The sequence below is a fragment of the Rattus rattus genome, chromosome 1 (assembly GCF_011064425.1).
Source record: "Rattus rattus isolate New Zealand chromosome 1, Rrattus_CSIRO_v1, whole genome shotgun sequence".
Classification (NCBI taxonomy): domain Eukaryota; kingdom Metazoa; phylum Chordata; class Mammalia; order Rodentia; family Muridae; genus Rattus; species Rattus rattus.
The window spans coordinates 259,589,796-259,613,076 of NC_046154.1; the positions used below are offsets into that span (position 1 = coordinate 259,589,796).

A 23,281-nucleotide genomic window follows, 5' to 3' on the forward strand; every position below is an offset into this window, starting at 1 on the left:
AACAGCTATCAAATTGGTTTAATGAAAGCTGGATGGTTTTGCTGAAAGCCAACAACAATTGCTTCCTTTTCATAATGGAAGCATGGGCACGACCCTAATTAATCAACTCGCTAATTACATTTTCCCATTCCAACTATTCTGGACCTGTGACACGTATGATCTGTTACTCCAGCCCTCCCTGGCGATGACTGTGTGAATGAAGGATGGGGTTAACTGCTCTCTGCCACAGAGTTACTAAACCCAGTTAGCGCTATCTTAAATGCCCCGGGCTCTATGACACTTGAAATTCTAATTAGTACAGAAAAGGGCTAAGTTGAAACAGCTTGTACTCCCTCAAGGATCCCTACTCTTGGGCCCTCCGACCTAATAAGGTACGTGAAATTTAAGATCTACAAGAGAAGTCCCTGCCTGGAGCAACAGCTGTACTGAGACTGACAAGGGGATTAGGGGTTAAGTTAGTCCCACCCATTAGGAGGTAGAATACCCCCCTAATGATGTAGGAGGGAAAACCCACATGAGTCAGTTTCACTTGGCTGCCAGGTGATCTGCATTACCCCTCTCCGGTCTGGGCTGTGGAGACACACAAGGAAAAGCAGGCACGGTGAGAGCAAGGGAGATATACTTTTTACCCACAGTGGGTAGGAGGGTAAGCTGGACACGATACCTCTGGAGGAGGAATACCATTGGGGAATGGAGTCAAGGTGAGAAGGACCAAGAGCCCTTCGAAGAGAAATGGGTGCCTGTGCTGCTCTGCTGCAGTGGGAGCAGGCTGGACGTTTGCTGAACACATTTGGAAAAGGAAGAGAGGAGATAATCGTCCTAATGAATGTGCAGGAGACAATAGCAGCTCCAGCGGGAGGATTATAAGCTCATTATGGTTTAATATGATGATTGATCATCTCTGCCCGCCAACATTATCCTAGAATAGTGATGAAGGTCGGAGAGAACCATGCCTGTCAGAGCTTAAGCTGGAGTCACCAGAAGATACACAATATGCTTATAGGTCACTGTTTTTTTTTTCATGGTTAAAAATTCATACATGTAGTTCCACACCCCTTTATCTATACATTGTCCTCCATGGCCCCAGCCTGTCCCACTTCTCCATGACTCCTCAGCCCTAGATAGTCCTCCTTATCCCTTTCAGCTGTGGGGCCTGACCTGTCTCTCCCTGGGCACCCTCCCACTCTTCTCCCCTTTTGAAGAAACGGCCACAACTTTCACTGCAGTGTGGCTCTTGGCAGCTCCAGAAGGCCCTTCAGTGGGAACTGGCTGGCAGACGGTTCAGGTAGAAGGCCCGGGAAACCTCCCGATAGGCATTGCGTAGTAGAACGTAAGGGAAACAGGACTCCAGCATGTCCAGGGTCAAGAAGGGTGACTCCTCCACCACCTGAAACATACAGTCAAGAGGTGAGGACCCCCAGAAGGCATCTGTGATAACAGCTTTCATCATACAGGTCCTAGGCCCTCTGTAGCTCTGAGAGTTCAAAGTGAGCAGATCTGACTCACTCCTCCCCTACTCTGGCTCTCGACCTGGCTTCCCAAGGAAGAGTGTCCTCCTGAGCTCCACTTCAAGCCCATCCCCTCCATCGGGGATAATGTGAAGGGCACAGAAACAGAAGGCAAGGAAAAAAGGAAAACGAACAAACCGTTTTCCTAGAGTCTCTCCTGTTCTGGAGACTAAATCACATGTGGGCAGCATAAGCACTGAGTAAAGATGGAGGGCAGTGCTCACTCATATCAAAGCTTTACAGCCAGGGAGACAATTACCACTGCAGGCAGGGGGCGGGAGGGCGGGAAGGCAGGGGGTGGGGGTAAAACCACACGGGTCCTCTTATACTGGGCCATGGGTTCCTCCCTCTTCCAGCACAGCACCTGGGGAGCCATAAGGATGCTACATAAAGGACCAGGCATGATTAATTAGTTTAATTAGAAGCTTTTATGCTGTGGCAATCCCAGCAGTCCCCATGGCTAAACAGAAGATAGATCGGATGCCTGGGTAAGACTAAGGGTGATAGTAAGGGTGTGAGAATGGTCAGAGATGTCAAATCAGCAACACAGCCTAGGATTGAGCTGCGTTTCCATCTGGGTGGGGAAAGCAGGATGTATTTCCTCAGAACCTGTTCCCACAAGAAATCATGAGCCTAAACCCATGCTCCAGAGAACAGTCCCACATCCTCTGGCCATCCACACAGTGGGCCCTCCCAAAATGTCTGTTATTTCAGGATCCACTAAGGAAAGAGAATCTACCATGTCTGGTGTCCCATGTTTCTATCTCTCTCCAAAGACGCTTCAAGTTTTACATCAGTACGATTTTGCTAACACATTCACACACAAGGCACACAATGGCCTCAAAAGAGCAGCAACATAGCCTGGAGGAAAGAAAATCCTCCGTCAAAACCGCAGCCCCAGTCAGATGTGGTGACTCATGCCTGCCACCCCAACTCAAGGCTGAGGCAGAAGGAGTATCATGAGATTGAGGCCAGCCTAGGTCACATATTGAATCTCAGGCAACCCAAGGCTGAAGAGCAAACCTTGCCTTGTTAATTAATTAATTAATTTAATTAAAATAAAAAAATTAAGATTAAAAATAACTAACAAATATAAACTCTGAAGTCCCGAGCCAAAGTCCAAAGGGAGTTCCTTGCTTACTGAGATTTCCAACCCTCAGGCAACAGATGCAATCAGGTGCAGAAAAATGGGTGACAGCTTCAGAAAAGAGTCACTGGTCCATGGCTTCCTGTTCTCTGTTGCACTGAGGACAGACCTAGACAGAAGGCTCAGAGACGTGGGTTCTAGTCTCAAGTCAACCTATATATCCTGAATCTCATTCTGCTTGTCCATTTCTCCACTATTGACCTTTAAGTCTCAGATAATGGCCAGGATCTGGTGTGGCTCTGACATCTAAGTTCTTGATTCTGAGAGTGGGAACCCATGCCAGGAACAGGCTGTCAACCCTGGGGTGGGCCATGCTCAGGTTGGACAGTGAGAACAGGAAGACCCCAGGGAGGGAAGTGCTGGCCAGATTGTGGGATTACACAAATAGCCTTTTAACTCAGAACACAGTGCCTTCCCTGTAATCATCTCCACTTTCTCTGTGGAAACATTTGCATTTAAATTGCTTTGCAGCAGCTACTCCCTCAATCATCACCTCAGCAAAATGTGCCTGGTCCTGGCTCTGCTCCTGCCAGGGCTGCCAGGGGCAGGAACCTCCCCATCTTTTAGGACAGGCTTGGATGTGGAGATCATGGCACAGGAGGTGGGGCTAAAAGGCAATTCGAAACACAGTCACCTCCCACCTTCCAGAGCAGCAAGCACAGAGTGCTCCATTTATTGAGCACTTAATGTCTACAATGCACTTCCTCAAAGATCTCTTAATTCTAACCGTGCCATCATGGATAAAGTGCTAAGTTTTTGCTGGGCATGAAGACATACATCTGCAATCCCCAGCATTCAGAGATTCAGGCAGGGACATTTTGAGCTGGAGGTCAGACTGAGCAACAGAGTAAAACTGTCCCAGAAACAGAGACAGGAAGGAAGGAAGGAAGGAAGGAAGGAAGGAAGGAAGGAAGGAAGGAAGGAAAGAGGAGGACAGACAGACAGAGCAAGCTCCAAATGCAAATGCAGTGCTTGCCTATTGCATTTCTGGCATTCTCCTTCCTGGAGCCCTCACACACCCTACACACTTCAAGTTCATTCTCCCTCATAGGCCTTTTTCTGGCTGAGACATAGATACCACTCAAGGTCTTTAAAGAAGGGAGCCTGAGGAGGCAGATCCCAGGAATGCTTATGCCTCTATTTCTAAGCTCAAATATCACATTAAATTAAATTAAAAAATAAACTGGGTATGGTGATACATGCCTGTAATGATAGCATGCTAGAGGTAAAGGCAGGAGAACCAGAAAGTCAAGGTCATCCATGGTTATCTATCAAGTTCAAGACCAGCTTGGGACATATGAGGACCAATACATAAATAAATAAATCTATTTTGTCATACTTTCAAAATATATCTTTGTATATTCATTAAAGTCTAAGTCTGAGAATGCTAGAGAAATGGCTCTGCAGTTAAGGGCACTGAATTTTCTTTCAGAGAACCTGAGTTCAATTCTCAGCACCCACAAGGCAGCTCACAACTGTCTGAAACTCCAAGATCTGACACCTCACACAGACATACATACAGGCAAAACACCAATGCATGTAAAATAAAAACTACATTAAAAAAAAAAAAAGAAAAAGAATGCTTAGACTAGGGCCAGAGAGCTAGCTCAGCTGGTGAAGACACTTGCTACCAAGCCTGAAGACCTGAGTTTGATCTCTTAGGGCCCACAGGGTAGAAGGAGAGAATGGACTTCTGCAGGGTGCCCTCAGAGCACACATGCACCACAGCACCGACACATACACACACAAATGAGTGTAAAATAGTTTTAACTCTTAGACTTATCAGAGTTCTATATCCTAACAAAACAAAAGAGTAACTCGGTTTTAGTCAAGCACCCCTTCTCTTTTCCACCCCCTTTGAGAAGTTTTGTACACACTCAGACTTCGCTACCTAACAGCTCAGCTGCAGCCATACATCCTTGGGTAGCAGGGGTACAGCCACTGTCCACACCAGTAGGGTGGGCTGGAACACTTAATACCACACACGTCCTGAGTGTGTCCTATGAGTCGGGGCACATCCTCTCCCACAAGGCCAGAGAAGAGTAAGGTATGTGTTGGGGGTGGACGAGAAGAGGGTAAGGACAGGGCCTCTGGACAGAGCCAGCAGCCCTACCTGCCCAACCTGGAGGATCAGACTGTGAGATAAAAACAGTGAGTAAATATGTTGAAGAGGGAAACAAGGTCATAAGGGAAGCACTTTAAAAAGTCAACTGAGTCAGAGCTCCAGGAACTTTCCACCAAATTAGAGGCAAGCATGAAGCTTGAAAAGCAAGGGAATGAGCGTGAACTGCCTGATTCATGACCTTACCAAATCCCTGCCTTATAACCAAAATTAATTCCTTCTTGTGAGCCCCATACCTAAACCCCTTTAAGCCCTCTCTGTTCATAGTATCCTTGGAGACAAGAAATATACTGGTAGGAAGCTGTCGGAGAAAACCAAAAGCATACTGAACAGCCACCCAAAAAGGGCATTGTTGACCTCCTCCAGGTCAAACTCAGGAGCACTGCAAGACAAGGGACTCAGGAGCTAGGGGCAAGAGACATCCCATTGTGCCTAGAAGCCCTTGAATGTTCTGCTCTGGGATCAAAGGACAAGTCTAGAATGCTCACCAAAACATGAACACAAATCCAGAGGAACCAGGTGGGCTTAAATTCTTAGTTAATGTTTTGGTTGAGAATATGGCAGGGACCCAAAGACCTTAAAAAGGAATCTCCTGCTGGCCCTTCCTCTCCATTCCCAGACCATCTTAAACAAGATACATACCAAGCGCATGAGCAGAGAAATGGATTCACGATTTCTGGTTTTGAGCTTGTCAGTCTCCTGGCCCAGCTGCAAGAGGCTGACAGAGGCCACCTGCAGAGGAAGCATTTATAAAGAAACAGGTTTTTATGGAGGTCAGAACAGAACAGCCTGAGGCTACAGGAACTTAAGAAAAGATCAAGGAGGAGCCTTAAGACATGCTAGGCTGTTCCTGAAAGCTCAAGGTGGGAAAGTATCGGTTCCCTAGGTTTGAGAGACACACATTGCCTGCAAACCAAAATAAATCCCAATGGCTTAGCCTGCCAGTGCAGACAGAAGGAGCTTATCAAATGCCAGGAAAGAGGGCACAAGGGGCAGGGAGAACCTAGAACAAAGGCTGGTCATGCTGTGCACCAAGAGATTAACCTCTTTTCCTTAGCAGCCTCCAGACACCTGTCCTCAGACTGTTTATAGCTGACAATACCTGGACGCCAAGGATGAACCTCTAATTCAAACAGTGGTCTTAGTATTATCCTCCTATCATCTCTCCACTCACTGCCAGGCCTCCAACAGGTCAAGGAAATAGGTAGAAGCATGAGTAACATAGCCCAGATGCAGGTTACCTGAACTTAGCAACCAAACAAGGTACAAGGGAACAAAGAAATGGGATTGGGAATCTCTTTCCTTGGAGACCTTGTGAGAGTCCGCTTTACTTTTAAGATGGTTAGAGCTCATTCTGTCTAGTTGGCTTTCCCAGCTTAAACAGAGACGCTCTGACCAACTTAATGTACCTGGCATGTACTTTTCAGAATAAGGGTATAATTCCTGAAAAAAAAAATAACGTCATCTGCTGTTTCCTTCTGAAAGGAGAAAGATAAGACCATAAGTATTAACTCTCCATTGCTGAGAATGCTCAGGGTGAGGGTAATGACCATGAGGCAGAATATATAGACAAAAATCCTCCAAAGGGATCCAGAGCAGAAAACTCTAGGGCCTCTTTCGACTATGGGAGGAAGTTATTTATTCTATGTTTTTCTGGGGGCAAAACTAATATCAATGGTGATACTTACAGGGAGGCAAACTTTGACTAAAAACATTTTCTACTCGTTTCAGACAAAATCTGTACAGAATCTACTCTGGTTGTAAACTCCAGGCCTTGGAAACCCAGGCCGTGTGTTCTCAAAGTTAGATCCTAAGACCAAAACCACTTGCTGAGAAAACTAATGTTTCCAGATTTAAAACCACGCCTGAAAACTGGTAAATGGCAGGACAGAGTAGGAAGGGCCCTTAGAGAGTATGAAACTCGGCATGGCTATGACTTCAATGTATCTCTGATCTCCTGGAAACCAAATTGGAAACACGAGGCTGGGCCTCGCTCTGTGTTCTAATTCAGGAGGTCTGGGGTAGAGATCAGGAGTCTATCTTAACAAATTCCTTAGTATATTCCAATGTGCACCAACATGACGAATCACAAATCAGTTTAATCTCTTTAGTTTATAAATGAGAAAGCCGAGGCCTCGAAATTTTGCCGGAGGACTCATAGTGGCCAAACTTGGATTTTCTCTTTGTCCAATCATCTCCCCAAGTATCTTGGCAGAAGCTGAAGTCCCAGCTGTCAGGAAAGTTAAAATCCTCCACTCTTCCTGAAAGAATGACATGGAAACTTAGACTACAGAAGACGAAGTCAAACCACTTCCACTCACCACCAGAAACTCCTTGAGGTGTGTTTCAATGTTCTTGTTGTACAGAGTGAAAAGGGCAGCAGACACCTGGATGATGGCTTTGGTCAAACAGTGGATGTTGTTGTTGTAGCCTAGGAAAACATGAAGGGAGGAGAGACAAAGAGAATGACAAGGCTGGTCCTAACTGAAAAATCTCCATCTCTCTCTTTCTTTGTGTCTCTGTCTTTGTCTCTGTCTCTCTGTTCCTGTCTCTGTGTCTGTGCACCCCCACACAAGCTGGACCACCCTAACTGACATCAAAATAGCTAGCTGTCATTCGGGGACTAGAAGAAGTACATTCCTTTGGCAATTTTTTTGGAATGGAATTTTATGCACACATTCTCGAGTGCTCATTGAAACAGAAATTTGCACCTTTACAGAAGTCTGTATGTTCCAGGTAACTTTGCTTTATTCTACCTCCCTCTCCAGCAGAAATCTGAACAGCACTGATGCTTCAAATCTACATTTTACTCACCATCTTTCTCAATGCTGAAGAAGGAAGATGGGTCAGTGGCAAGGAGTGGGAGGGAAACAGCAAGGAAAATCAAAAGTAGGCATGCCACCTTGTACTCTTCTTCAGGGGATGAGTTATCTGGGGGAAAAGAAAAGTAAGGTCGGCAAACTGGAATTATCTCCTACAGGGTCCTACTTCACAGAAGCATAGTCACATACAAAAATATCTCTAACATGATTTAGTTAGAAGTGACTAAAGAAGACAGGAGAAGTAACCAATTACAGTGAGGCCCAAATCCTAGAGCCCTGCCCATGCTCATGGCAGAGCAAAACTCCCATCAAGAGTTCTGCTGACATCCATCCTAGAATACCTGTCAGCTTCTTCAAGGGATGGAGAGGCAGAAAGGAGAGAGGAAAAAAATTCTCACTGATCAAGAGAGAAGAAAATGGATGAATGTGGCAAGTTTGAAGAGCTTAATACCAATCCCTAGGTTCGGGTCTCTTTGAGTTATATATAACAATAAGTGGGCCAATCTCAGAAATGTGTAATGAGCGTAAGAGTAGGCCTGGGAAAGGACAAAGTCTATACAGAATCTACTCTGGTTGTAAACTCCAGGTGCACAGGGTCGCTGTGGGGAACTTGGACGCCAATTCCACACAATTTAGTGTGAGATCATCTGCTCTCTAAAGCTGTTCTCTTATTGACTCATTTGCATGAATCTTATTTCCCCAACCACACCCTAAGGTCCCCAAGCACTTGCTGAACAAGAGACTCTCGCTCTGAGCTACTTTCTTCAGCTCGATCAACAAAACCTAAATTACCACTGTGAGCATCTTCTGAAGGTTAGGGACTTTACTTTGTCCTCCATCCAATCTTATATCATCTAAATTGACAACCCCAAACAAAGCCTTCTTTAATTTGACATTCCACCTGCCCAAAGTGGGGCACAAGCCCTTCCTGGCCCGTTTTCCGTCTTACCAGCTTTCAGATTGGCAATGGCAGCCACCAAGGCCGGGTCAATGTCACAGCTCACCCCTGCAGCACACGCCAGCTCAAAGACACTCAGGGTGACCTGATAGAGAACAAAACAAAATCCTGGGGAGAAGTTCTAGCATAGGAGGGATGCTTGGCAGAAACTACCGGCAGTCAGGAAACCTAGGTCGTGGTGTTTTAACTTGTGGTTTACTGTTATTTTTCTAGATAGATAGTCTTCTAGATGTTTTTCTAGATGGTCTCATAGCTTTCGGCACCCTGCAAAGGGCAAAAGTGCTTTATGGAGCTGTGGATATGGCTGTCAACAAAATGTTTATTGCACGAGCATAAGGACCTGGATCCCAGCACCCACATAAAAAAATTGTGCATGGTAGTATCCATTTATAACCCTAGCTCTGGGTCCAGAATGGAGAGACAGGCTGTGGAGTTCATTGGTCAGTTAGCCTAACCATATCAATGAGCTACCAGTTCAATGAAAGATTCTATCTCACAAGATAAGGTGGAGAAAAGTTGAGGACACACATGCACATGCACCCACATGCATAAATGCACGTGAATACACAGGCACTGCTTAGCATTCAAGGAAAACCTTATTTTCCTAAATGCTTCATTTAATCAATGTAGCCAAGGTAACTCATTCACTTGTCCCAAATTACCACTTCCTTTCTTTCATGCTTTGGTCCAGATCCTTTCAGTCTCTAATGTTGTTCCCTCTTCTCTGTTTGCATCTAAGTCATGTGCACCCCTTGAGCTTAATTTAAGTTTTGTAGGCCTCCCTGATTCAGTCCAAACTCATCTCTCCTTCCTTTCTTGTTTTACTGACCAAGCACAGACCATATGCAGCACCTGGTATTAGCTGTCTTTTCAGAGGGGAAGCAAAACATGTGGCTTCTTCCTAAACAGAGTCTACATTTTAAATATCCTGTGGCATAGTAAAGGGAGAAGGCATTTTGGAAGTGAAATAATCCTGGCTCAAATCTCACCACCACCACTTAGTCACTGTGTCTAAAGGTTTTAACCTCTTTGAGCCTCAGAATTCTCATCCGTAGAATGGGACGGTGGGGGAGGGGAGATGGGATGGGGGTTGCCAGAGGGGAAACCGGGAAAGGGGATAACATTTGAAATGTAAATAAAGAAAATATGCAATAAAAGAAAAAAAACACCATTATATCTTATTAGAAAATACACATTAAAGTTAGATATTAGTTACATATTATGCAAAAAATTTCATTGAGGTACTCATATATAATGTCTACATTATTCTGTATATATGAAATAAATTCCCAAAAATTTATTTTTGTTTGGAAATGGAAAAAAAAGAAATGGAGCAGTGATACTTCTATTGGACTATATGTGTAAAGCATCCTCCTTAGTGACTAACTGAATTATGCCTTCCTTCTTCTCCCTTTACTGTAACCAGATCTTTGCCCTTTTCTCCATCTTCCTAGTGTTTCACCTAGGGCTGAACATATACCCGAGGCACAGTAAAGACTGACTGACACCTGGATCTCTCGTTTGCTGTACTCAGAACTGAGTTCTCAAGATGTAACTCAAGTCACGACTCCCGTCCCAAGCACTTAGACCCCTTTTGAAGGTCTGTTTTTCTGTTTTCTGTTTATGTTTTTTGTTTTTTTAAAGCACATCTTTTTCACCAATGCCCCACACATTTTACAGCAACACACTTTGTAAATAGTACCCATACAGAAGCCACCTTCTGCTCAGCCCTTTATTTGAATCCCTTAGACCCCGCCTGCCTGTGGTCACAGGCCAAGCAGACCAGGGCCATAGTGAATGAAGTGTGGTACTGAAGGAAGGAAGGAAGGGACGGTTGACAAGCTTCATTTTCTCTTCCTCTACTCCACCTCTGAGACAATAGAGACTTTCCTCCAGCTCATCCCCTTTCTCTATCTGTCTGCCTACACTCTCAAGCAAGCTGAGCCTAAAAACCAGAACTGTCCAGATGATGTGAGCTGGACAAACTCCTGACAGGATGGAGCACTCAGACTGGTCATCAGCCACTGCTGGAAACCAGAACTGTGCATCAAATCAGAACCCTGGGTGGAGGGAATGGACAGTTCTCTCTCTCTCTCTCTCTCTCTCTCTCTCTCTCTCTCTCTCTCTCTCTCTCCTCTCCTCTCCGTCTCCCTCTCCTCCGTCCGTCTCCGTCTCCCTCTCCTTCCCCCTCCCCCTCCCTCCCCTCTCCCTCCCCTCCCCCTCTCCCCTCCCTCCCTCCCCTCTCCCCTCCCCTCCCTCTCCCTCCCCCTCTCCCTCTCCCTCTGCCTCCCTTCCTCTCTCCTCTCCCCCCCCCCCTCCCCCTCTCCCCCCCCCCTCTCCCTCCCCCTCTCCCTTCCCTCCCCTTTCCTCCTCTCCCTCCCTTTCATTCTCCCTCCCCATTCTCCCTCTCAAGGCCTGCTCAACCTGCTTCACCATTCAAATCCCAACTCTTGTTCCTATAGAATTCTTCAGAGCTCCTTACAAGATACTACAAACAACCTTTGTCTTCAGTAAGTCGTGTAACTGAATCCTAAATTGCACTCCTACCTTAATGTCTGTGTCTGGGGTGACAAACTCCTTCAGGCACTCAATGGGGCCCATGAGAAAGGGGCAGTGGGCAGAAAAAACCTAGAGAAAGAAAAGAAGTGAATCCAAAATCAGATCAAAACTGACAGGAAGGGGGCCTCAACTTAAGAAGCCAGGATTCCAATCCCCATCCCCCAAGCTCCAAAGTTCTCTAAGCTCCTGGATCTGAATGACCTCTGCCAAGCTCAGCCACCTCCCCATCCATACTCTCAGTGATTCCCGTAAACCCTATCTGCAGAGAGGCTTAGGGTTTTGCAATAACCTTTCCCACTCACCTCCTGAAGTCCCTCTTGGGCCATGGCCCTAAAACTGAGAATCACCCCAATGATGGTCATTCGTTTTAGCACATTTTCAGCCCCTGAATAGAACGTGGGTTGTGAGAAAAGAGAACAAGGGAAACTGATGATGATTTTTGCTTTTCCAGGCCCAGCCTAACCCTCCAACCCTCCCCTGCCCCCCGTTCCTCAAAGCCCCCGACATTCACAATGTCTCCTTCATAGCTCCTGTAGGAAGGTGTCTACCTGTCAGCTGGGGCAGCAGAGATGCCATCAATTCTGGCTTGGTGAAGTTGGATCTGATCTGAACCAGGATATCCATGTTTTCCACCACCAGTTTCTGAAGTTGAAGAAAACAGAGGCATACAGCAGGGAAAGAAAACAGCAACACTCTACCTTCCAGCTCCCACCGCTGCCAAGGCAAGACCTTTTCCCAGGTCCCTGCCACACCTTCAGTTCCACAATCTGAGAAGTCACGTGCCACATCAGGTTTTCACTCAGGAACTTCATGCCATAGGGGCCAAGAATTTCAGCCAAGGCTCGCATCTCTGGAATAGAATTTCATGGGGGACACAAGTCTTTGAATATTTAAAATACTGTCTAGGAAGGAAAGAATATGAGCAACTGAAGGAGAAAAATCTCTAGTCCTGCATGCAGGTGGCAGGCCTCTGGGACAATTTCCACACTTCCCACTGGTACCGATAGCATGACTCACCTCACATGAGCATAGCTATTTTCCTCTTTTTTAAAAAAACAAAACTTATGTGTCTGTGTGCCTGAATGTATGTGCACCATGGGCATGAAATTCCCACAGAGGCCAGAAGAGGCCATCAGATCCCATGAATCCAGAGTTCTAGACTGTTGTGGGTATTCGAACTCAAGCTCCAGTATTCCAGAGGAGTAGCCGGTGCTCTTAACTGCTGAGCCATCTTTCCAGGCCCCCATTCCCTTCTTATATGAATCTGCACTTCCCAGTCCTTTTTTCTGGGTTTTGCTATTGTCCTAGCTAAACTTGCTTTAAAGAAGGCCTCAAAGAAGTCACTAAACCTCTCAGAGCCTCTGTAACGTGAAAAGAAATCATGAGCAGAGTTGATGGGAGCATAAAAAACCTGCAATGAGAAACACTGGAGGAGACTTGGTGGAGATGAAAAAGGGGTATGGTACGTGGTAGTTACCAAAAGCCCTATGTGGGTGGTGTGATGCAGAGGCACCCCACCATGGCTTTACAGGTGATAAGATTAGGTGCTTGACCAAGGTAAGTTAATCACGTCTGAGTATGTCCAGAAACCCAGGACAAAGCCCCCAGCCCTGCAGAGACAATGCTTGTGCATCTGGGGTCTCATCCCTCAGACTTCTGGCATTTAATATCTCACTGGCCCAGTTTCCCCATGAGCTGCCTTTTCTTTTTTCATAATCAGCACACATTCCCCAGAGTCTCAGTTCTTTTTGCTTTAAATTATTTATTCTTCCAAATCTAGGCTTGCCCCTAAGGCCTTATCACGCTCACCCAGCCTGCTTTTGCCCTTTCTGAGTTAAATCAAACTTGCCTGGGGGAGCCACAGGGTGGAAATCTTAGTGGTGAGCTCAGATGCTTAAGAGGCTCTAGCTGTGATCTTTACAGGCCACTCCAGGAAGGGAAAGCATAAGAGACCAGAAGGAACAGGAGAGCAGCGTAAGGAAGACACGTTCAACACCGTTAATCGGAATTCAGAAAGGAAGGGAAACAAGAGCTCCTGGCTGCAGTCTTTGGAGGAAGAACCAGTTGATGCCATCCCCCTCCATTAACTACAGAAGAAATAGCCCTGGTCACTGCAGCTATTGTGATGCCTGGTCCAACGCAAATACTAGACGTTTATAGAGTCACCAGTCTACAACCACAGGACTAAGCCGAGAACTGTAAAAGGATTTTACAATTAACTAGCCACCTTAGAAAGCTAACACGGCTGCCTGAGGGAGAAAGGGTCAAAACTGTCTTCTCTGAAACTAATGAAGAGGCAGCTGGCTGGTCTATTGGGTGGATCTGCAAAACCCTCTACTCCAGCCGTCTCTACCCCCAGTTAGTAACCCCATGGCATCCTTTTCTTCCTATCTATCTATTTTTGAAGTAACATTGCCCCATCACCATGGCAACCCAGACAAATTGGGGTGGGGGTGGCAGAAGGGTGAATGTGTGCTGCCTCCCGCTGCTTGTCAGTTGTCAGCAAGACCTAAAGCAGGTTTTAGAGGCTGCCTACGGCTTGTGGGTAGGGCAGATGAAAGGGGGCATCTAAAACCTACAGCAGGCAAAGTATAGTCTGTTTACAGTAGAACGCAGGGGACAGTAAGGAGGAAGAGATGGAAAACAGAAACGTGTACTTTGGCTTCCTTGCCACCTCCAGAAAAGGAGAATGAAGAAGTCTGGGTCATGGTACACCTCTGCCTATCCTAGGTCCCATGCACAATTCATCATTTACACGGAGGTGAGAGAAAAAGGGGTGAAATAGGATTCTTCACGAATTCTCAGTTGGTACCACAAGTATTAGGAAGGAATTACATGACTTCAAGCCCTCTTTCAAAAGGGAATGGCTTTCCAATTCACCATACCTCCAATATCTACACATACACACACACACACACACACACACACACACACACACACACTTGACTGTCTGAATTGAAGTCCCACCATTTACAGATGTGTGACCTCAGCATCTCCCAACTTCTCAGTGTCTCAGTGTGTTCATCTGGAAAATGGGGATAACAAGAGGAGTTGCCTCGAGACTGTTGTATGACTTGAACTCTAGGTATAAGACTTAAAACTTGGACTTAAAACTGATGTCTTTCATCATCTCATTAAGAAATCATCAAGGAAGAAGGTTCCAGAACATCAGATCACCACTTAATATGCCCCCCACATAAGAATGTCCTTCTCAAACTTTAAATCTGTTACCACCTTAAAAGAATAAATCCCTTCAGTGGCTAGTGAGCCTGCCTAACTCCTAAACCTCTCTCCCTTTCTCTCTTCACCTTCATCCCCCAAGTTACTTCTCAATCATGGGCCTTGCTTTAGAATTCCTTTTTATGTGTCCCTAAAGTTGAGCAGAGTCCAACAGAGACACCAGGAGGAGCACCGAATGGGCCTCTGGGAAGGCAGGAGGATTTAGACCAAGGTACTGTTGAAGAACCAAGTTCCGCTCTGTGGTGAGAAGACCAGGACCCTGAGCTCACCAGAGATGTCTGAGAACTCCTCAGCACTGAAGTTCTGCTCCCCATCTCGGGGAAGGCTGATGAAGGCCTGCATGGCTGGAGAGAGGACGATGGTTCCACTGCTCGCCTGTCTGAGTAGACTTTCTAGGTACCTGTAGGGCAGGAGGGGAGGTGGGGGTCAGGGAAGCATAGGTTAGCGTCCAGTCATTTCTGTCACCACCATGATCGAGTCAGGGGGAAACCCTGCTAGGGGCTGGAGTGAAGAAGAAAGACTGAAAGGAGGCAACATAGCAATCTATTTAACACCCTAAAGCCGTTGGATCAGAAACAGATGTGATTCCACGCGGCCTCTAATCCATCGGTGTGCCACCATGCCTTAAATGTGGCACCATGAACTGCCAGCCTTCAGCCCTGCTCTCTTTCAACAACTGTATTTCCCTTGCTCTTACCCTCTCTGTCAGGTAAAACAGGCTCATACTGGGGCTCCTCTGAAAGACGTTACGCTATATCCTCTCCGTAAAAAGGGTGGACTAAAGACCCAGGATCCCGGAATCCGGTCTCAAATCAAACCTCTGGCTTACAGGAGTACCTGTCACCCAGTCTTCAAATCTCCCCTCCTAACTTCTGGAGAAGTCAAAGAAACTGACTCCAACAGTGTCTGCAGGCAGATGCCTACGTACTGCAGCCCTCACCCAGACGCCAGTTCTGAGTTTGTATTCCACAGCACCATGGGCTAACAAACCAGCGGGCCCAACTCAGCTTCCAATCAGCTTTATTTCTCATTAACTAAAAGTAGTTGTCAAATTTTAAAATTGAAAACTTACATTAAAAAATAACTTAGTGCAGCAGTATTCAGTGGGTACTAAAAGGTCTCTGTGAGAGAGGCAATCTTACTACTATAATCAAAGCCCTAGCCTAGCTGGTGAAGTACACTTCACCAGGCGGCCCAGCCCAGTATCCCAGTAAGCTGATAATAGATTTAAAGCGCCACCCAGTGGCTTGGGGAGGGAGAAATCTACCTCTTGGCTCTTTAAAAATGTCAAAGAAAACAGTGCTTTCCAAGAGGGCCCCTTTCCCTGTTCAGAACAATCTACTGGACCTGTCACAGCCTTGGCTGAGAATGAGGAGACAGTGTGTAGGAGAAGGAGAGGCTAAAGCAAAAATAATAATGTCAGAAAGAAATAGCAGAATCCTTTTCAACAGAAACAGTAAGAATCCAGAAAAGGAAAGTTAAGGGTTAGACATTAAGAGGAACAAGGTCAAAAGAGCTGCAGGGTTGATATATAGGGAATGATGTAAAAGCTAGAACAGAAGGGGGATCCAGTTCTGTCTTTCATATTGCTGTCATTCACAAGCAAAAACAAACCTCCTTTGCAGGTTCTAAGAGATGTTGCTGGTTCGAATGCTTGGTCATGAGGACCTACTATGCAAGGAAAAAGAACTAGTAGAGGTGAGACAAGGGGAAGAAAGAATACTGACCAGTTTGTGTAGAGAGTGGTGACTGTCTGCTCGCCACATGAGTCCAGCGGCTGCGTCTGCTGCAGGAGGGCATTGCGAACAATTCTAGAAGCATCTGTGCCCAAAAACTGTGCCAATGACTGGATGAAACTGATGTACGCCTTGACTCCTGCCAAAAGCTCGGAAGGCCTAAGGATCTCCTGGGTTGTGGCATTGTAGCCAGCCAAAGACACGATGGCTCTAAGTAACAAAAGCCTTAATAATTACAAATATATTAACAACCACAAAAACAACCCTACATTCCTGGTGCTACACATATTATCTCATTTAAACCCCACATCGACCCACTAAGGTGGGCACTATTATCCCCATTTTGTGGATAACAAAACGGAGTAAATAAATTGCTTGGAAGATCACACAGCTGGCTAGTGGCAGCTTGGACTTGTGTCCATAGACCTTTGATTTCTCTCTCTGGAGAAATGAGATCAGCTGGTAAAAGACCTGAGCTCCCAAGTGCCATCTAACTCTAAGAAAAGAAACAGTCCCAACTTCTGCCAAGAATGGAAAACCATGCTTAGAAACCGTTGGAGACACAGTGCAGTCCCAGGTTGTCATAAATGCTAGACCAGAGAGAATATTGTAGCCTACGCCCTCAGAGAAGACAGAATAAATGTCTGCTGCATACAGTCAAGTGCACAGTATGTTCCTTCCTTGGGGCTAGGATTTCCCGTTACGGCCAGTCCTTTGACTTACAGCTTTTTCTTCATTAAAAGAAAAAGAAAAAAAGGTAAACAGTCAGGGTAGAACATACTCTTCAAGCAATGTCCCTCATTTGCACCTTACTATGCATGAGTCCCTCAAATTCTTCCTAAGCTGGAAGATATTTGGAAGTCTTTGTTTGGTTGCCATTTGGGCAAAATGTTTATGGCGGGGCTTCAGGAAGCCCCATTCCCACAGACGAACGGGAAGTGTTTTGAACCTTGGGTACCGCTTACAGGAAAATAACATAGAAGGGAAAGGTGAGAAGCAGGCCTAATCAATATTAGAACTTTCAGCCAGCTGTGGTGGCACACAGCTGTGGGGCCAGCATTCAGAGCAATAAAGCAGGAGTACTGTGATCTCAAGTCTATCCTGGGCTTCATACTACTTAGGAAAGCTCTGTCTCAAAATGGGGTAGGGTAGAAGCTAACAGCCATTTGTAACCCCAGTTCCAGAGAACTCAACATCCTCTTCTGGTATCCAAAGACACCGAACAGGTGTGCAATGCACAGATACACGTGCAAGCAAAACACCCACATACATAAAAAAATGAAATAAAATTTCTATTAAAAAAATTTTTTTAAAGCTAAAACCTCTAGGACAGACCCTGGAGCTTTTGGAACAATGACCGAATGAAGCGAGAATCAGAGATTCCAGGAAACTAATGATCACACCCTTACTGCTCCAGGGCCTGGAAAACACCACAGCTGCTGGAGGTGTGCACAGGCAATTATCACACCACCATCTCCTTGACATCGTGTGTGCAACCGAAGCACTTCCTCCCCCAGAGCTAATGTGTACAGAACAAAAACAAGCTAATTTTACCTCACCCTGGCAAAACCCTAATGGGAAAATAAATCCGCATCTCTCACAGTCAAAACACAACTTGTAACTGGTCTTCCCTGCTTCTGTTCTCGTTCATGCTGATAAAGCCAGAGCAAACTGTGGACACAAATCTTATTACAGCTTTGCTCCAGACCAGCAAAGGCTGCATGTCTAACATGGCCCAGTCCTGCAGTATCCTGCTCACACGCACAGTTGCTCTGCTAAAACCTCATATCCCACCCACCTCACTTGGGTTCTCTTTCTACCGCCACTCTGCCTCCTTGTCCCTTGAACAGAGCAATGTCTCCATCTCAGCTTGGGAAATACTGGTTCCTCTGGCTACAATGATTGCTCCCAGACAGTCACATACCAGACCTGGCTTTATAGTTCCTTCAGGGGTTCATTCAAATGTCATTTTTTTTTCAAGGCAGACATCATGAACCCACTATCAAAAACTGTGTCAACTCCTTACCATACATACACTTCCTATGGCATCTCCCTCCCCTGCTTTCTCTCGCTGTTTTGCATTTATAACTAACCTGACACGTATGCTACTCTCATTTCGTTAGTCTCTCTCCCCTACTACAAGGCAAACTTCAAGGGGCAGGGGTATGTTTTGTATGCTACTTTATCAACAGCCTCTAGAACAGTCCTGACACACAGTAGGTGTTTGATAAATACTTGCTAAATTGATTGCTCATATTCCGAGGCAAAACACAAACGGGTAATGAATTCGTCATAAATCACTCCTCTCGATGCCCTACCTGCAGTGCCTCAGACATAATGCTTCCTTCTTCAGAAAACAATGGAATGAGGGGCAAAGTACAGGAAGGGAATTTATTTAACTAAGGCTTACTATATGGCAGGAACTTTGCACTCATAGTAATCTGTATTTGTCTACAAACCCTTGATCTCAGGTTGTTCTCAATGCTCTACAAGGTAAATATCATTATCCTGGTCTTAATAGGAAGGAAACTGACTCGGATACGTTAGATAATCTGCTCCATTGTTGTGGCTAATGGCCAGGACATGGGCACACAGCTGCAGGATGCAACGACTCTGCTCTCGTCTCCCCTGTTTGGGCCTTGTGTAGTCAGGCTGGCCCAGAATTCTCAGGGTAGCCAAGGATGACCTTAAGCTCCTGTCATTCCGGCCTCTCTCTCCCAAGTGCTGGCCTCTCTGTTCACTCTACCAAACAAGGGGGATAGACCAGCTGCTCATCAAAATCTACAGAAGCAAGGCTCTCTTTTTTCTTTCCTACAGGGGTGCTCAGAACCAGACTGTATCAGAGCCCCTAGCCTGTGACATGACTACCAGGATGGATCTAACAGACCCACACCGAAGACCGACACAGAATACAAACATGGACCAGAGAGTGCTTGCTACCTGTTGAGCCTGGACTCCAGGTGGCTGCTGAGATACTCTGACGGGAAGATGGTGTGTTCAAACACGGAGAAACTGTGCACATGATTCATTGCCAGTGCCAACTCAGTCAAGTTTAAATGTAGCTTGTCCATGCTGAAAGGAAAAAAGGAATTTGATTATGGTGCTGGTCTGGTACAGTCTATTGGCATCTGGGAAGGAAATGCCAGACCATGTTGTTTGGATCCCTGCACTCTTGAGGGACACTCAGCCTGGAATGGTACACACTGACGTTCTTCAAAAGCAAAGTAGGAAATTCATCTAGGTGCTTTTTTTGTATCTGTCAGTTCACACCACCTCCTCTACTCCCCCGACCCCCATCACTTTCCTTCTTTCCTTTTTCTCCCTCCTTTAATACAGCACCATTTGGCCCCCGGGAGCCAGATTCTCACTTCGTGACAAGGCTGCGGTTCTTTCGGTGGCTCTCTGCTCCTGGCTTGTCCCTCTCAGGCTCTCCTTTCCTGGGAGCTTGCCTCTGCTTCATGGACTTCCTGTTCTTGGCTTTGCTGATGGTGGTGGCACAGTGTTTGGGTAGAAGCTTTGGAACAGACACAGTGGAGAGAGAAGCAAGGGTCATTGCTAACAGCTGAGAAAAGACCCCTCCATCCTCATCTGCTCCTACCCCACCCACCTAGCTTCTCTTTCTCTAATGGAAACTATTTTGGAATGTGCTCACCTCTTCCAGTGTTCATAAAGACCTCCCCATGAACAGCCTCAAGCCCTGAGATGCCGGTGTCCTTTAAGGATAAAAGCACTGCTCCCCCACCCACATCTGAGGGCTCTCCTAACAGACAAATCTAAAGGGAAACCGTCAAAGCCAAAACTCAACTTACCTTGTGTAAGGTTCTAAAGTGGGGAAACAATACTTTTTGCCAGATAAACCTATCATCTCACCAGCTATAACCCTTCTTTATACTACCATGGCCCTCCAAATTCTCAAAGTCCACATGTGTTCAATACTCTTTCCTTGTTTCTTCTCTTCCTTAAATATCTGTACTTGTTTATTTTTTTGTTGTTGGCTCAAACATCATCCTGCATCTCTCCTTTCTCTGTGTAGCTCTACCAAAAATACAAGCCATCACTTGATACTCAAATTGCCTTAGGGAATCACTTTAGAACTACTTTGAGAACAGATAACGGCCACACAAGAAAATTCATTTTGTAATCACACTCCCTATTCCTGAATCCAAACTCAGTTGACTCAAATAATAAAATAAAATCTACCTTGGTAGACAAAGATACATTAATACAAAAGTATTTGTGGTTGATTAAAAAAATCAATACCCAGAAATATAACCTTATTGGTAAATGGCCTCAATAATTATTTACTCGAAATGGTAACTCTGAAGGGTCAACACTCACTTGCTTACAACAGTTCTGTGTGCAAATAGTTATTCACACAAGGCTTAGTCACTCCTGACACAGCACTGAGTAAACCTGTTTACCATGCATGAAGTAGATATTCATAGAGAATGATTAATACAGCTGTAAGTGTCCTCACTTGTGTATCTTCTGTGCATCAATTACTTACAGTCTTTAAATCACGTATTTGTATTTCCCTTACCTACACTGGGACATTCCCAAAGACAGGGATCGTGTGCCTTCCTTCTTGACCTTCACTCCAAACTATTGGCCTAAGATATTAGTGTCCATTAAGCTTCACCAAATACAAATGCTAACATTTACTGACTGATCTATATAGCAAATATTTTTGTGTACTCTATTTCATTTAATCCTTATTACAACTCTGTAAAAAAAAAGTGTTTTTATCCTTACTTGACACATAAGAAAATTCAAAAGCTAAGTGATACACTGTTTATCTGTACTCACACACTTAGACATATTTCACATGTTAAGACACACACACATACATACACATATATGCACATACACATACAGACAGAGACACACATATAGACACAGACATACATATGCACATATTCACATACACACATATACAGATACATACACACACACAGGCACACATACACACATACACATATACACAGAGACAGACACACACACACACACACACACACACACACCTTATTTCCTCTCCTACATAGGTTCCCTCTATTCTGACTCAAACACAGGAAGGGTGGGTAGTCTGGGAAATTCAAGGTTCTAGAGACAAGAGCAAAACTAACTTCTTATTCCTGATTTTCTGAAATGTAGGCTGATCTAATCATGACCAGGTGCTCTGAGTCAGTCAAGGAAGGAAGACAAAAAAACAGAAGACAAGAAAGTAACCCTGGAGATCAGCACTAGGGTGCTTGAAAATGTCCAGTTGGTCGTAGACTGGGGATGCTGATGAATAGAGAGATTAGTCAAGATAGAGATCTGGGACCACTGTCCCAAGCACGTGAGCACCGTGCAAGGATGACGAAAGTTCATCTCCCAAAAACTCTCCAAATGGAGCACAGACTTTAATGGAGTTTAACTGCTCAAGTAAAAGTGTTTTCTGGTATTTCTATCTACTGTGTGTACCCAACCTACCACAGCAACCAAGGATAAAAACATTAAGATGTGTGTGCGTGCGCTCATGTGCAGGCCATTTTGTAACTCAGTTGTGGAGTTCTCCAGCATGAACTTTGTAGACGACTACCTCGGGTCACAATGTCAAAGGGTTGTGCTTTGTAATTCTAGTCCCAAGAGATTTGGAGGGACTATACTGATAGAGGAACCCGTCATAAACCAAAGTTCACAAAAGCCCTGGCCCTTCTCAAGAAATGGAGAACCTGACCCAAGAGAGAGAAACAAGAGTGGCCTGAGGAAAGGTGAGAAAGACGACTGAACCGGGATGAGGGAAACACCTGTTCGTTCAGGTTCCGCTGTTCAGCACATATCTCAAGCACACAGTTGCTGGTCTGCTTGGCCAGCTCTTCCAGGAAGGAGTTGCAGTGGTGAAGACCATGGTTCTTCAGGTGAGGGTACTGTGGAGAGGACGGGGAAGAAACGCATCATACAAAGGACATATCCCCCTCCCACACTGCTCTGGCTCCTTGCCTGAGCCATACTCCTCTAAGGAAAAAGGAACAAACCGGAAGGATAGGATATATTCTATATCAAACTGAGATGTTTGGGACTTATTCCTGTTCCCTTCCCAGGTTCAAAACCAACCCCCGAACTATAATTTGAGAAATAAAGAAGAGACAGGACTAGAGATACGTTAGAGCTTGAAAGTTGGGGTATCAACCTCCTCTGGGCACATTTCATGAATGCAGTGGACAAAATGAGCACAAATCAGGGGGAAGGCGATGGTGTAGCGAAGCATGGTTGGTTCCTCCAGGGTCGTAGCAAACATCTTCTCAAAGGTACGGAGATGAAAGCTGTGGAGAAAGAAGAAGATTGGAAACCAGGGTTTGTAACCAGACCCTTTCTTCTTTCTATTTGCCACGCCCTCCTCCTTTCTGCCCTAGAGGTAGAAAGAAACCAAAGAACCTTAACCTTTCCAGAGTCTTGCAACAGCTTTCAGAGCATCGCAATGACAGCCTTCCCTTTCAGTTCTTCCCTGTCAGTCATCGCCTGATTCAGGCCATCCTCTCTAATTCACTAGTTCCAAATTCACATTCCCTCAAAATATGACGCTAGAGCTCCAGAAAACTTAGATGAATTGCATGAGACTTGCCTTTCCTTCATAAATATTATGTTAATGTGTGTTTATGCGAGTTACAGTTCTCCATTTCTGTAGACTGCAAAAAGCAGACATGACACTGTGTATTGTTTTTTCTTGTTTTGTTTTTAGGAGGTGGTGTTTGTTTGTTTGTTTGTATGTATCCTTTAAGGACTAGAGTTATACATTACAGTGATCAACTAATTATTGATTGCCAAATGTCATCTGTTGAAGACAGATAAGTATTCATTCTCCACAGCCCTATTCTCCAGCCCTCTCAATTATTTCTTACTTTCCCAACACTAAATTTTCACAGCATTCATGTTTCCCTTATTTTATTTTGGGTTTTTGAGACAGGGTCTCATTTCACAGCTCCAGACTCACTAGATAGCCTAGGCTAGCCTAAAACTCATGGCAACTCCTCTGACTGCAGGATCTCAAGAACTCACATTTCTTTGGGTTTTAGGATAGTAAGGCCCATTCTTTCCTTCAACTCATTAAGGATTAAACCTTAGCCACGAATGACCTAGAATTCCTGGTCCTACTATCTTTACTTTCCAAGTGCTGGGATTATAAATATGTGTCATCAGACCTGGTTTC

The 23,281-nt window shown here is 45.3% G+C and overlaps 1 protein-coding gene across 1 annotated transcript in view; it reads right to left on the reverse strand.

The window, feature by feature from the left end:
* Nckap1l (NCK associated protein 1 like) overlaps window positions 1–23,281 on the reverse strand; it is a 51,984-nt gene continuing 28,703 nt past the window's right edge. Inside the window, exons 17-31 of the mRNA XM_032884225.1 lie at window positions 22,265–22,397; window positions 21,882–22,001; window positions 19,461–19,606; window positions 19,033–19,164; window positions 16,084–16,302; window positions 14,626–14,756; window positions 11,869–11,966; window positions 11,665–11,758; window positions 11,419–11,501; window positions 11,105–11,185; window positions 8,549–8,642; window positions 7,592–7,708; window positions 7,099–7,208; window positions 5,420–5,509; window positions 1–1,387 (exon numbers count right to left, since the gene is read on the reverse strand). Of these exons, the coding sequence (XP_032740116.1) occupies window positions 1,256–1,387; window positions 5,420–5,509; window positions 7,099–7,208; window positions 7,592–7,708; window positions 8,549–8,642; window positions 11,105–11,185; window positions 11,419–11,501; window positions 11,665–11,758; window positions 11,869–11,966; window positions 14,626–14,756; window positions 16,084–16,302; window positions 19,033–19,164; window positions 19,461–19,606; window positions 21,882–22,001; window positions 22,265–22,397 (1,780 nt within the window). The 3' untranslated portion in view covers window positions 1–1,255. The remainder of the gene's footprint in view (window positions 1,388–5,419; window positions 5,510–7,098; window positions 7,209–7,591; window positions 7,709–8,548; window positions 8,643–11,104; window positions 11,186–11,418; window positions 11,502–11,664; window positions 11,759–11,868; window positions 11,967–14,625; window positions 14,757–16,083; window positions 16,303–19,032; window positions 19,165–19,460; window positions 19,607–21,881; window positions 22,002–22,264; window positions 22,398–23,281) is intronic.